This window comes from Lupinus angustifolius, chromosome LG02, assembly GCF_001865875.1.
Source record: "Lupinus angustifolius cultivar Tanjil chromosome LG02, LupAngTanjil_v1.0, whole genome shotgun sequence".
NCBI lineage: Eukaryota > Viridiplantae > Streptophyta > Magnoliopsida > Fabales > Fabaceae > Lupinus > Lupinus angustifolius.
Window position 1 is genome coordinate 5,369,673 of NC_032010.1, and position 16,358 is coordinate 5,386,030.

General features: G+C 32.3%; 1 protein-coding gene across 1 annotated transcript; it reads left to right on the forward strand.

The window, feature by feature from the left end:
* LOC109334252 lies at positions 11,170-15,150 on the forward strand. Its single transcript, XM_019569908.1, has 8 exons — positions 11,170-11,426; positions 11,537-11,626; positions 11,745-11,800; positions 12,489-12,584; positions 12,705-12,782; positions 13,119-13,184; positions 13,262-13,435; positions 14,724-15,150. The coding sequence occupies exons 1-8, from the start codon at positions 11,243-11,245 to the stop codon at positions 14,889-14,891; spliced, it is 912 nt and encodes a 303-aa protein (XP_019425453.1). The 5' UTR covers positions 11,170-11,242; the 3' UTR covers positions 14,892-15,150.

Sequence of the window (16,358 nt, forward strand, 5' to 3'; positions counted from 1 at the left end):
ATGTTGAGCGGGACGACGATGGCGGTGGTTCGTCAGCAAAGTCTTGAGGGTGAGTCTAGGTGAGACGAGTCCCTTGTATTCCTGGATGAGGTATTCTGTTGGATCGGACAGTTCTCACAGCGCAAGCTAGACGATCTCTGACAACCCCTCTTTGCAATCAGGATCAATGAGAGGGATGCCCAGAAAGTGTTTGATATGACACCATCCTGAAATGGACAGTTCTTCAGAACAAATCGATCATATATCCTTGCGAGGAATAATTTTGGTGCGTTCAAATCTGCTTGTTATGGGACCTGTACTCTTGGTTATTTCCGAATAGTATATTGGGAGGATATTGGTGAAGGAATGGATGAAACAAGCATAACATTCATACATTGAGATTGTGGACTTTGATCCTCATAATCTGAGATTATAACATCATTCATCATTGTGCATTTTTTTATGTGATGTATATATTATGTTATTATGTGTGTCTGTCTGGATGTAATATTCTGTGTAATTCCACGCCGTCAATAAATAATATTCATTAGATGTTTTACTCCCTTTTCTTTCTATTTTTCTTCTATTCACATTTTGTTCAGATGGATCATCCTGCCAGGAGTCTAAGTTACCGCTTGTCGATGTCCCAGGAGGGGGCATGGAGGATTGAGGAAAACGGTTATACCTACACCGACCCTTGTGCTTTTTGATTAGTGTACTTGCGTAGGGCATTTATTTTGCGAGTAGTTTTATTTGGGTGATGATTAGGATTCCGCCTTGTACTTCGTACCAACATTTCATAATATTCTAATGAAGTATGATTCGAAGTTATGTTGAGATATTTTTATTACCATTAAGTAATGGTTTTTGATTTTCCATATTGTATGTTACTTAAAGTGATGTTCCGAAAATGAAACTAATATAAGAAAATAAATTTTATATGGCATCATTATTTAAAAAAAAAAATTACCCATTTTTTAGCAAGATTTTTTTGGAGTAATTTTCGGGGCGTTACAGAGATGAAAGATTAATGTGATGAAAATAGACTATTCTTTGGATAATCTATTCTCACATATATTTATATTAAGATAGAAGAAGAATGATATAGTGTGTGAGAGTTCATTATAAGAATATGTGGGCATTTTGGAGGGGGAAAGTTAAGGAAATGGTGACATGTGTCAATAATGAGCTTTTTTTGTTATATAGGTAATAGATTATCATATTATTAGAATATGATTATTGTCGATTTAGTTTAGTAATAATTTATTATTTTTTTCCAATTTTAGTTTTTATTACTTTCCAAATTTATTTCTCATTTATACGCTCTGCATACTACATACACATAATGTTCTGTACCACACACCCCATAAATTTGCATCTTCTCACTCTCTATTACAAATTTAATCATTGTCTCTACCAGAAAGCACATTAAGATACATCACACATTCATATAAACTCACACTCACATACTGCAGACATCTCATGGACTCTTTTGGTGGAAAAGAAAGAGAAGAAAATAATAATGTAAGTTTATCTTCACTTAATCTCCTCCCTCTCTTGTATTTTTTGTCTACTTAACATATCCTAATTAATTTTTTAAACTTTGCAGGAACATGATAAATTAACTAATGATCCTATATATTCAAATAATGTTGGAATCGAAAAAATGATTATTTATTGGTTGAGGTAAAATCTATGTATTTAATATCGTTTTTGTGTTGGTAAAAATAGTGCATTTATTGTGGTCTTGAACGTGCATTAAAATTTTTGTTTAGTGAAATGCATTTTCATATTTGATGTATTTATTGTGGTCTTCAACGTGCATTCATCTCTGTAATGTATATAGATGGATTTGCAAATTTTTCTAGGTGCATTAATTATATTCAATTTCATTGAACTACATTTGTAGGAGCATTTAGTTTTGGAAACATAGTGAAAACTTGCATATTATGCTGACTTTAATTTACTTTCTTCTAATTTTGTTTTTATAGTTTAAATAACATTAAAAACATTTGTAACTACAGACAAATTACAAAAATGATTCAAGAAATGTATAGTACCAAAATTACATAAAGTAACAAAATTATTTTATTACAACAACTAAATTACTCACTCTTCACATTCATTTTCAAATAAAGAACGACTACAACTACCAACATTTGGACAACTAAGTTTGTTGTGTCCAATTTCTTGAGGATGGTTACCATGTTTACCTCTTGAGCTCGTCCAAACAATTTGCCTTTAGGATGCACACGAATAAGATCCCTTATTTGGTCTTCATTACCAGTATCAGCATTTTGCATGGAACTCGAACTTTGTTTCAATCGGAGTCTACTACTTTCAATGTAAACTTTTGCCATCATTTCTTTAAAGCCTTCCTCCGTTTTGCAAGCAACGTTGCACAAAACTATGCAACCATCACTCCATGCTCCATATCTGCTGCTTTGAATCGATTCTTTAGTAAGGTCACATTGTTCAAAATTTAGACGTTGAACATTCTTTGCTTTTTTGTCCATCTCTCAAGAACTAGACAAGGTGGCAAATGTGGGATGTCGAGAATTAGTAACACAAAAACACTATGACTACAATGCATCCCAAATGATTCCATTTTTCTACATGAACATTTAATGTCCACATTAGAACCGTCATCGTAATGGGAAACATGCCATTTGTTGTTGGGGCTATAATGCTTTCCGACTTTGTATATTACATGACTTGATGTTTGGTGGATAGAAATTATCTTCAATTTTGCAGCTTCCAATAACACTTCGACATATTCTTTGAACGCCACTCTAGTATATAACGAAGTAACATGACCCTCTAAATTAGGATAAGGAGTTTGTAACAATTCATCTGTTGGTGTAGTAGAAGCGATCGTTACACAACGTTGGCCATAATCAATCAAATAAATGGATAGAATAAATAGAAGAGAAGAAACAAGAGAATTTGTTAACGGGGTTCGGCCAATGTCCACGTCTCCAGGAGCACTGGATGGCTACCATTATATTATTAGAGAATAAATATTACAAACTCTAGCACACCTATGGGTACCACTGCACATGAGGTATTTCTATTTGGTGCTTATATCGATTGCACATTACAACAATGAACTTGAGTTTAATATATAACATTGATACTCTATATTATCTAATACTAGGCAATATGAGACTTCATATAATAACATATTTAAAACATTTCCAACATCATCACCATATGGAGATTTAAAATCTTCAACAACCTCATTGTTGTGTATGTGACTTACACATCATTGAAAGTGATGCAAAAAATCGGTCACATTATATCCAGACTATATGTACCTCCCCATTTCTGAATGTAACTCCTCGCATCGTGATATGGTATGCAAACCAGCATAAAACTTTCCCCAGATAAAAGACCTGGTCTACATACTTCTGCAATCATAAGTCTGAGCAGCTCAAACATTATTTTGAAGCTTATGATTGATGAAAGTTCTTCTTCTTTATATTTTTTCCAATGTTGCTAAATATATGCCAAGCGCATAACCTATGATGAGCTTCAGGAAAAACTCTTTGGATTGAATTCTTTATCGCCAAGTCCCCATATGTGATAACACATTTTAGTTGTTTCTCATTCATTGCCTCTAAATGTTTTTTAAAATCCACACATATGTTTCCCCTGTCTCATTTGACACAACAACAGCAGCAAATACTCTTGTTTACTTGTGATGATTCACACCAAAAAATACGACGACTGGAAATTTATATTTGTTTCGACCTTAGGTTGCATCAAAAGCAAGATCATCTCCGAAAATTGCTTTAATTTACTTTCTTCTAATTTTGTTTTTATAGTTTAAATAACATTAAAAACATTTGTAACTACAGACAAATTACAAAAATGATTCAAGAAATGTATAGTACCAAAATTACATAAAGTAACAAAATTATTTTATTACAACAACTAAATTACTCACTCTTCACATTCATTTTCAAATAAAGAACGACTACAACTACCAACATTTGGACAACTAAGTTTGTTGTGTCCAATTTCTTGAGGATGGTTACCATGTTTACCTCTTGAGCTCGTCCAAACAATTTGCCTTTAGGATGCACACGAATAAGATCCCTTATTTGGTCTTCATTACCAGTATCAGCATTTTGCATGGAACTCGAACTTTGTTTCAATCGGAGTCTACTACTTTCAATGTAAACTTTTGCCATCATTTCTTTAAAGCCTTCCTCCGTTTTGCAAGCAACGTTGCACAAAACTATGCAACCATCACTCCATGCTCCATATCTGCTGCTTTGAATCGATTCTTTAGTAAGGTCACATTGTTCAAAATTTAGACGTTGAACATTCTTTGCTTTTTTGTCCATCTCTCAAGAACTAGACAAGGTGGCAAATGTGGGATGTCGAGAATTAGTAACACAAAAACACTATGACTACAATGCATCCCAAATGATTCCATTTTTCTACATGAACATTTAATGTCCACATTAGAACCGTCATCGTAATGGGAAACATGCCATTTGTTGTTGGGGCTATAATGCTTTCCGACTTTGTATATTACATGACTTGATGTTTGGTGGATAGAAATTATCTTCAATTTTGCAGCTTCCAATAACACTTCGACATATTCTTTGAACGCCACTCTAGTATATAACGAAGTAACATGACCCTCTAAATTAGGATAAGGAGTTTGTAACAATTCATCTGTTGGTGTAGTAGAAGCGATCGTTACACAACGTTGGCCATAATCAATCAAATAAATGGATAGAATAAATAGAAGAGAAGAAACAAGAGAATTTGTTAACGGGGTTCGGCCAATGTCCACGTCTCCAGGAGCACTGGATGGCTACCATTATATTATTAGAGAATAAATATTACAAACTCTAGCACACCTATGGGTACCACTGCACATGAGGTATTTCTATTTGGTGCTTATATCGATTGCACATTACAACAATGAACTTGAGTTTAATATATAACATTGATACTCTATATTATCTAATACTAGGCAATATGAGACTTCATATAATAACATATTTAAAACATTTCCAACATCATCACCATATGGAGATTTAAAATCTTCAACAACCTCATTGTTGTGTATGTGACTTACACATCATTGAAAGTGATGCAAAAAATCGGTCACATTATATCCAGACTATATGTACCTCCCCATTTCTGAATGTAACTCCTCGCATCGTGATATGGTATGCAAACCAGCATAAAACTTTCCCCAGATAAAAGACCTGGTCTACATACTTCTGCAATCATAAGTCTGAGCAGCTCAAACATTATTTTGAAGCTTATGATTGATGAAAGTTCTTCTTCTTTATATTTTTTCCAATGTTGCTAAATATATGCCAAGCGCATAACCTATGATGAGCTTCAGGAAAAACTCTTTGGATTGAATTCTTTATCGCCAAGTCCCCATATGTGATAACACATTTTAGTTGTTTCTCATTCATTGCCTCTAAATGTTTTTTAAAATCCACACATATGTTTCCCCTGTCTCATTTGACACAACAACAGCAGCAAATACTCTTGTTTACTTGTGATGATTCACACCAAAAAATACGACGACTGGAAATTTATATTTGTTTCGACCTTAGGTTGCATCAAAAGCAAGATCATCTCCGAAAATTGAGAAGTCGAAAATGCGATATACATCATCTCATAACAATTGTTGCAACTTACCTTCTTCGTCTTCGGTATGCCATATGATATATTGCACAATCTAATTTCGATTGCTCCTTCAAGTATTGTAAGGTTGCTTTTGTGTCGACATTTCTGATCTTTCTTTGCTTATGGATTTGATTGTATATGTCTTTCCTATAAAACCCAATGTAGCGATAACCACCACATTGACCAGCAAATGAAGCAAAAAAAAATCTCATTTCAATGCCCAACTCTCTCATGGTGTCCATATGACCAATATTTGTCACTCTCATTCTTCGGTTAGAGGCTATCATCCCACCATAATATTCACCAAGCAATTCGTGACTATGTTCATCAGAAAAGCAACTCACATACTAACCTCATTTTTCCTTGTCAGGGTGAACCTTCATTCTTGCTAAACAACCGCATCTTGTTTCTTTTATGGTCCCCCTCTTCCAAACCACATCATCTTTCTTATACTGATGAGTATGATATTTTATTATACCAAATCCTTTCTTCATACCATACATCTTATAAAATTCGTATGCAACATTGTTGTTCAAAAACCTAAAATTCTTCACTTCATTTACGTTTAACAATCCAAAATCAATTTCTTCAAAATCCAAATTCTCCTCTATTTCATTCATATTTTCAACATCATTATAATCAAATTCATCTACCACCTAAAATCAGTACAATATATCATTTATATTACCAAAATAAAAACAAAAAAATAAAGTAGTTTTTAGAAAAAAATAAATACCTCATCATAGTAGTTTTCATTGATATTAATTTCTTCTTCCATCTAATAAACAAACACAAACAGAAAATTAAATAATAATTCTATTTTTAAAAACTTATTTAACAATAAAATAGTATCAAACAAGGAAGAAATGGTAAAAGTAATCATTATAGAGAACAAACATATAACTAATCAAAATATTTATGAAAACAAAAATAATGAATGATGTAAGAGTACTAAATGAACAACAACCTATAACCTTATATATGTAAATTTGCCCCTTCAATATACTATGTTGGAAGAAGCCAATATATTTCACTATGATGTAAGAACCCAATATATTCCACTATGCCGCGGGAAGCTAATATACTAAAGTTGGTTCGTGTTAAATTTATTTTGAACTCACAGAAATCATTTTCCAACAAAAAGACGTCAGAAAAGAAGTCGTGAACCACCATCCCGACTTGAGAAGTGGACAAGACGTCAATGAAGTCGTGTTTCTCCTATAAGACGTCCATGTGGAAGTCTTAACTCATCATACTGACTTCTAAAAGGTATTATCCACGGTAGCTGGTAACATAACTTTTTCATCCAACAGTTGTAAATCAATTCACATCGAAGCGAACTAATAAGGGTTCACAGTTTAATTCGACCCTTAATTTAATGGTCGTATGGTTAAATATACTAAGTTATCATTGTAAACTCCAAGATATCATTATAACAAGGCATGAACCAAAATCTACAACTTTGATTCAACATGGTCTTGATTTAGCCCCTTGTAACGCATTGTCAGCCCATTTGATTTTCCATCCATTCCAATATAAAGGATTAGTCAATCAAATAATAGATAGTAAATAAATTGCTCATTATAGAATATTATTCTAGTGAGGCTTAACAATTTTCCCCCCATTCATGTAGGAAATGAACATTCATGAGTACACAACAAATTTTTAAAATTATTTATATTTTTCTAATAATTAATATATATATATATATATATATAATTATATGATTAGTAAGATATGTATATAATAAAGTTATAATTATAGTCTAATTACCCACTAAAATTCACTACGATATAATTGTAAGATGGACAATATATATCTATGTAATAAAATTTTATAAATATATATCAAATATTTAATTTAAAAAATATATGAAAATGGGGTATCCATGAAATGAAAACTATTATTAAAGGTATTTTACATAAGCTATTTTTTCAAAGCCCATTTTCATCTCTCAAATTTTTTGGATGTAAACTTGTTATTTCACCATTTATACTCTTATTTTGTCAAACAAAATGAAACTTATAAAGCATAATGTCCCATCATAGTCTAAGTCATGATATGGTCAAACTAAACACCTAACCTCGACTAGGTACTAAGCATGGATGTGTCCACTCTGGACGGCCCGTGACCAAGATTGGACAATTGACCAAACTAGAGAGAGGACAAAATTGACCCGACACATCCAAACTATAGTATTGACCATATTTTTGTATGAGTCGTCTATCATGCTGCCTACATAGGACTGACACGTCATCTGAACATCACGAATATCTGCTACAACCACTACTAAACCGACAACAAGGGTAAAAATTACACATTCAGTATCGGAAACAAGTAAAATAGGTAACTTAGCCTTTCAAAATCAATTTACCATTCTAAATTTTAGTAAAAATGTTTTGGAAATTAGATGTGGGATTGACTCACTATTCATTTAAGTAAAATGTGCAACAATCAAGCAACAAAACAAATATGACTCTACACAATATTGGATCTCAATTACACTAAGAGCTAATACTTTAATCTACTTAGCAACTCATGAAATAAATTCAAAACATTAAACATGATATCAACAATTATGATACACATGCGCATCTCTATTTCTAGCAATCTATGCATGCGAGTTGAGTTTAGTGCACACCTCAAGAGCGTTAGCCGATAATGTCTTGATATATACTAACATTTTATCAAAATAACTCTATTTCTAACAACTAAGATGATAAAATTACACAATATGAACCATCAAACATGTTTCTATGTCTAGCAACACATACCATCAAGTTTGAGAGTTTTCAATGTAAATATATATAAATTTATGTCTAGCAAACATATGAACATAGACATCAATTGTGACAACTAAACATGCAACTATATCTAGTTTTATGCATAAAGGATGAATTACATACTTTGGACTATCGAACAAGAATTTCTTCACAGAGTTCTTTGCCTAAGATAAACTACACATTTCTTCAAACACATAGTAAGCATTAAAGTGCGGCAAGAATAATTCATAAAATCATGTTATTTCATTCATAAATCGAATTTAAAGTACATCAATGAATAGAAAATAATCAATCCTAATTAAGAAGTAATCTAGCTAAGAATTTACATACTTAGTTTGATTCAAGAAAAATTCGGAACTTGTAGTTCATAGAAAAGTGTGGGCTTCTCCATGAACATACAAGAACTTTGCTACTTTTACTCCCTAATCCTTACATCATGTTTCCAACTATATAAATCTACAAACTACGAAGACTAGAAACCATCCTAAGATAATACATCAAAAATCAGGTTCCTAACTCCCTAGGAACTGAAAATAGGTTCAAGTTTATCTTTCTTGATGTCTTAGATCTCCTTTTATATTTTATGAGTTTTGACACCTGCGCTGAGCACAATGGCGGTGCGTTCAACGCACCTCATTTTACTCGAGACATTTTCTCTGGCTTCTTCCATGCTTAGTGTGACTTTTACACTCAACGCTTCCTATGCTGAGTTCAACTGTTGCACTAAGCGCATGTCAACTGATTTGTGACTTTTGTCTGCTTTGCCAATTTGGCCCATTCCTTGGCCCATTTAGCCATTTTTCAGCATGAAACAATCATGGAAACTTGGAAAGTAGGATTAGTATAATTTATCATCAAAATCTCAATTATGAGCATATAAAGTAAGTATTTAGATTCAAAAGATATTAAACTATCCTTATAAATTAAGTTAATATGATATATATTAGGAATGTTAAATATGATATATTAGGGATGTCTCCACATAAATTTGAATATACATAGTATTCCTAATCCATATTTGCGTAAAATTCATTTTATCAATTTAATATACATGAAATCAACCAACGGGTGTTGGTTCAAATGGTATATGTTTAATTCTCCTTAAACAATGTTTCGGTTTCAAGTCTTGTGGATGGCTAAAATACTTGGGAGAGTTAGCCCCACATACATGTAGATATTCCCGGCTCCGACAGGATTATCACTAGTGCGAGGATACATGTGGAAAACCAAAAACCAAATATACAAGAAATCAAACTTAATTTCCGTGAATTTGAATAAGCTAATATTTACTTAAAAAAATTCAGGCAAATGACTATTTTCGTCCAGGACAAAATCAGATTATGGTAGTGTTTTCTATTAGATATGTTATTTTCCTAAATAATATGGGACGCCTCTGTTTTAGTATATCAACAACAAATAAAATATCTAAATTTTATAATAATATTTATGCACTATTAGTATAAAGATTTATATATAGTTAGCACATTATTCACAATTTATTTGTATTGTTTTTTGAACAGTCAATGATGATTGCATATAAATGTTGGATGATGTAGTAACACAGTAAAAAACTCATGCTTTATTTGGTTGTACAAGAGAAAATAAGATGAGAGAAACAAGTGAAATAGAAAGATATGATAAAGAGAAGAAAAAAGTAGATTTTTGTGATATTAGGTATAGCAGAAGAAGAGAAAATGAATAGAAAAATGTATTTTCTTCTCTTTTTCTTTTATTTGGTTGGATAGAAAATGAGAAGAGATGAATGATGTTGTGACTCAAATGACAAAAATATCCTTAAAATAAGAAAAGAGAACAGAAATAGTTGTTTATCATTAATTAAAAATAAATGTTATAATATTAAATTATAGATTTCATTATAATTTCAAATAACATTTTTTTATATCTAAAATAGACTTGTTTATATTAGTAGTATTTAAAACTAAAAAGTAGATAAAAAAAATGAAGGATATTTTTGTCATTTCATGTAAAATTGTCATCCCTCTCTACTTTCAAGTAGTAGAGAAATATTTTATGGTGGACCTCATAGACTTTTTATTCTCTTATCTCTTTCTTTCTTTACAATCAAAGAGTAGAAAATTTCTTTTTCTCTTCAACGTCTCTCACATTTTTTCTTTCCATTTTAATTCTCATCTACCAAAGTGAGACTTCCATGGTGGACACTTATTTTTCTCTAAATTTTATGGTTTTAAATGATAATCTATACATATTATTTTATTCTTAAAATCTGAGGGAATTAAGATACATATTCTTATGATTTTTTAATTAGATTTTCTGAACTTCAACCTTATTGAAGATGTGGATTAAGAGTTATGAAAAATAGAATAATAAATTAACTCTTATTTAAAATACAATCATTTATACATGGTGGGGAAAACATTCTTTGGAGAGTGGGAAGCGATGTTTATTAACTCTTAACATATATTATCTAGTTCAAAAAAATAATTAAAATATTCATAGCTAAATAATTTGTTCACTTATTCCCATAATATTATCAATAATTTAAATTGTCAACCAGATCATGTAATACGAACATAATATTATTTTATGGTTGTGCTAATCACGATAACCGAATCACATCATAATTATGGATTACAAAGATGCGATATTAGCCCCCAGCCCAAGTACTAATTAGGTAGCAATATAATAAAGTGTATTGAAATCAAAAATATTTTTGTGTAGTTTGTGTAATGGTACCATTGGTAACAAATGGGTATTGAAGGGGCAATTTGGGGTTAGAAAGTGTTATCCTTTGTAGAGGGAAGAAACGGTTGGAGGAGGAGCAACTGCCAACAATGGTGTTGATGTGTGCTGCTAAGCTTTCTCCTCTTTTACTCCAAAACTGTGTTCCTTTGGTTTCTCAAAGTTCAAGAACTGCATTCAGTTCCTCCTTCTTATTCAACAGAGAAAATGTTAATGTTGTGTGTAATGCTAAGAAGAAACTCAGTTTTGTGGACCAAATTCTTGATTATATTGAAGGTTTATAGTTTTTGGACACACCCCAATTTTTATTTGTTCTTGTAATCAAGTTCGCATCTTTTTGTTTTCCCAATTTTTCCCATTGCATTTGACTCTTTGTTCATATTTAGGGGGTCCCAAATTAAGGAAATGGTATGGTGCACCTGATATCCTTCCAAAAGATAGTACTATCTCAGAAGATGATGAGGATGATTATCTGGGTAAATATAAACATGGTTTAGTAACTCATCAATGTTTAAATTTACATAGCTATCTTTTTACCCTTTTTTCTTTCCAGTTATGGTGATTTTTTGTTCTTGCTTTGTTGTACCAAAGCAGAAGGTGAAGTCAGGGATGCAGTGCTGGTAACAGATGGAGATAGTGAGATGGGTCAGGTTTGATTGGCTTTTTTATCCCAATAATCACAAAAAATTACATAGGATGAGTCTGATGTAACGGTAAGATTTTCTCTTAGTGATCAAGAGGTCATGGGAGAGACTTGTGCAGTGGGCAACCTTTTTTAATGATTACAAATTTATAAGCTTTACCTGATTAGTTGATGCATCATAATCTTGAAACTGTTGAAGTGCATTTCTGTTATGGATAGGCATAATTGAGTTGATGGTTTATAGGCAGAGCAAGAAGAAGAGAGAATAGAAACTCGAGAGTTTTGAATTGGTTGAATAATTTACACTCTCCAATCTCCATATATGAGGAATAAACAAAAGTTGCATTTACTAGAAGCATTGAACTTACTTCCTCTAATTCCCTTGTAGGCTAAAAACAACAACAACCAAGCCTTAGCCCCATTAGATAGGGTCAGTTAGATGGATGAAACGATGCAATAATACTTTATCCTAAGAATCCCTATGTTGGCTAGATAGTGTTTATTTCTGAGCATCTAATTCATATTCAGTGTCCAAACTGTAGGAAGATTTAGGCAATACATTATCACTACAGTCAATAAGTTACCCCAAATTTTGGAATCTTATACTTTACAAATGTGTTGTATTCACAAAATCTTGATGGCTTACATTAATAAATGAAATTCTGACTTTTGAGTATGTTTTCTGGATTATGCAGATGGTGATATTGTCATTGATTGTGAAAAGAACTCGAGTAAAGGCACTGGTGAAAGATAAACGAGTTGCACTTGAAGCCTTTGGAAGTTATGTTGAGGTAGGTGAAGTTAATTTGCAAGACCAGTAACACAGTAAGAAATTTCATATTGCTTCTTTGTACTTTGTCCATTTGCTTTTTTAGTTTCTTATTATTGATTATGTGATGCTTGTTGCAAAGTCGATGGCAGGAGATACAAGCGACAATCGATTCCTAAAGAAAGCTCTGAGAGGAGTTCGCACAATCATATGCCCAAATGTATGCATATGTTGTCTCTCTTAAGACATTTATAGCTCCAGCCTCCATGAAACAAAATAACAAAGTTTGGAAAAAACAAATATAACCCCCTATAAACCAGATTTGCTTATTTCATAATTCTTCAATAAAATTTAGTTTTCTGAGAAGGTTATAGTCCTTTTTTTCCCATAATTGAACAATGCATAAAGCAAGTAAATACAAATATCCACTAGCTGTTATTTACATGGGGAAAGGGGAAAACCATTTTGATATAAATTGTAGTCTCCAAATAATGATGAGACTGAGCCTTCAAATAATTTTATGAAGAAATGTTTGAATTATTTCGTTCTTTTCCAGGAGGGTTTTCTTTCAAGCTTTGTTGGGAGTCTTCAAGGGATACAACATGTAATTTTCTTATCACAGGTACCTTCTCACCCTCAAGTTATATTCCTTTGCAGCACAAAGACAATCTTCGCTTTTTCGTTGTAACAAAGTTGCAGTTGTCAGTTTATAGTGATAGAAGTGGCATTCAATCTCTGTTGAAAAGCAATGCAAAGAAATTGGCCGAGCAAGACGAATCGGCATTGAAGGCCTCAGGAATTCCTTACACTATAATCAGGACTGGTGTATTAAAAGATACACCTGGTGGGAAGCAAGGCTTTACATTCGACGAGGTAACATATTATAGACCTCAATTTCTTCTTTTTTATGAACAAACAACTTGAAAAGGAAGGGATGTTTCAGAGGATGGTCTCATTGGTTTCATAAGTGTAGATGAGGCAAGCTTAAATTTTGGAAGCATTGGCAACACATACTGCTTGGACTGGCTATTTATAGTACCATAATCACCACTACTACTTTTATTATACATACATCTATAGTTGAAGGTGTTTGTTTCTCATACATTGATTGGTTTCTAAATACTGAGTGCTCTTGAAATCAATACGTAGGAAGAAAACATGACTAGTTTTTGGGTTATTTGTCTAGGGCATATCTTTTTCGTTTGTATTGATTGGAACTAGGGATCGCAACCTATCCAGAATCCGTGGGTATCTGCCCGAACCCAATCTGAATTTAACGGAAAAAATTCGCTTTGATTGGGTTTGATATAGGTGATATCCGACCCAAACATGTGTATAACACTAAATGACAAATATGTCCATTTAAATGATAAGGGGCATATTTCGGCCGAGTCTAATGCAGGTACAGGATTTCTGGTTCAAGGTTGGGTAAGCACAGACTCATCCCCAATCGGCCTCATTGCCATCCGTTGTAATGCTATATTAATTTATGGTTTAAATATGTATTTGGTTGATGAAAATTTGTCCTGTTTTGGTTCTTATAAGTCCCACAATTTTAGTTTTAGTCCCGGGTGATGATGATAACATCCACATTTGACACGTGTCGTACACATTGAATGTGCAATTAATTGTAGGGAGCACATCTTCTGTCTCAAAAAGTGTATCATTACATGTGTCAGTCACTTATGATTGGTTAAAAAAATATATTTAAGTTAAAAATTTAATAATTAAATATTTTCCTGATTGATCACAAGTGATGGCACATGAAGTGACACACTTTTTGGGACAGAATATTACTAAATAGGGTCTAAAACCAAAATAATAAAGTAAAATATGGAGTAAAAAATAGAAGAAAAAAAGACGTATACACCGACATTGAAGTATACACCAACATGTAAGATTACTTTTCATTGTCATGGCATTATCCACCATTCATTTTCAATCATCTTTGACTCTTCAAAAAGAGTACTCCGAATGAATGGTGGATGATGCACTGACTGTATATACATTTTTACACTACCAGTGCATAGATTTTACACTAAAAATAGAAACCGGGGACAGAAATAAAATTTGCCCTATATTATTTACAAGGACTAAAAACATATTTTACCATTAACTTATGCACCTTATTAACAAATCACTTTTATGTATATTACAACAGGGTTGTGCAGCCAGTGGTAGTCTTAGCAAAGAAGATGCTGCTTTTGTGTGTGTAGCAGCCTTAGAATGTGTACCACAAACTGGATTCATATTTGAGGTTGCCAATGGGGAAAATAAGGTTTCAGATTGGAAAGAATGTTTGGCTGGATTAATGGAGAAAGCTACTTAGCAACTTAACTTCATCATTCATAAGTCATGTGTGGATATATTTTAGTTCTTTATCTCCAAAATGGTCTCCAATGGTTTTGTAAACTATGTATTTTATGAGCAAAAAGGAGGCTTCTTTTAATTTCTCCTATCTTATAGTAAATAAAATTGTTGGATCTGTACTTCAATATCATAATTTACTTCATTAGTCTTCTTTTGGAGTAAGTGTTCTCATCAAGTTGAATGTTAAAATATTTTGGTGTAAGTAATTTTTTAGTGCTTGTGAATATGATATTTTTTAGTATCTATTTAAATTTTATTCCATTTGGGGTGCCTTTTATTAAAAACAATGTCATTTAAAGTTTGATTTTATGAGAAGGAATGGAAGGGCATGACTTGAAAACCATAAAATATATCCTTGTAAGAGTTTTCTAAACCTTTCCTTTCTTTTTACTCTTTAAAAAATTAACTTGCAAAATAGATCATTAGTCTCTAAGGATTAAATATGATTTTTTCATGGTTTATGTTGATTTGCAATCATTTTTTTTTTTTGGTAATGCCTCTAATTAGTGTAGTACAATGTTGACCTAATGTTTACAATTAAACCTGAAACTTATTTAAACAAACACACAAACCAATCCTTTATGGAGAATACAGACCATACAAGTATAGGGGTTAAAATCTAAATGAATAAAAATATAAAGACCACTATCTAGTGAGAAACAATAACTAAGTGGATAAAAACTATGGATAAATACCAACAAGATATCTCTTTCTATGAAAAGCACTACACTCACCGTAAAGGTTTATTCATTCTGATATAAACTCTTATGATCGTTCGCACAATTTCAATAGTTCTTGTGCTTTGAGGATAAACTCTCTCGAGTTTATGCCTCATAAAAAGAACTAGCGGATTGATGGATCATTATCCTAATCCTGATGATATACCGTGATAGATGTTTTCTCTATCTATCTTACACGATAAGGCGAGAGAGATAAGAAGTAAATAATAATAAAGTAAATGTAAACAGTTTTGTAATCTGAAGAATATCAATTATGGAAATAGTATATTCAGTCTTCCTTACTTATATTTATCATCTTTAAACCTCACTGAATATGAGCCTCATACATTGAACCTCTCAATAAAAAACAATATTCATCTTGCTACTATACCTTCCCAAGAGTAAGTGAATGGAACTAGGCTCTCAACATCCACCAACCTCCATTTCCTTTGTAATAGTAATCATCATAACAATTACACTATCCCACCCAAATGCCCAAATTAAGTGTCACATTCAGGTGTTTTGGTATCCAGAATAAAGTAATCTGGTTAAACTGAAAGACGTCCCATATAGATTCTAACTAGTTTAATCGGTTAAATCATTTAGTCGGACTAGACAACATCATATATATAATATGGCGAGGAAACTTATTTTAAGAGAGCTACTTTCGCCTCGATAATTACCTAACGAGAGAGAGCCGATATGGG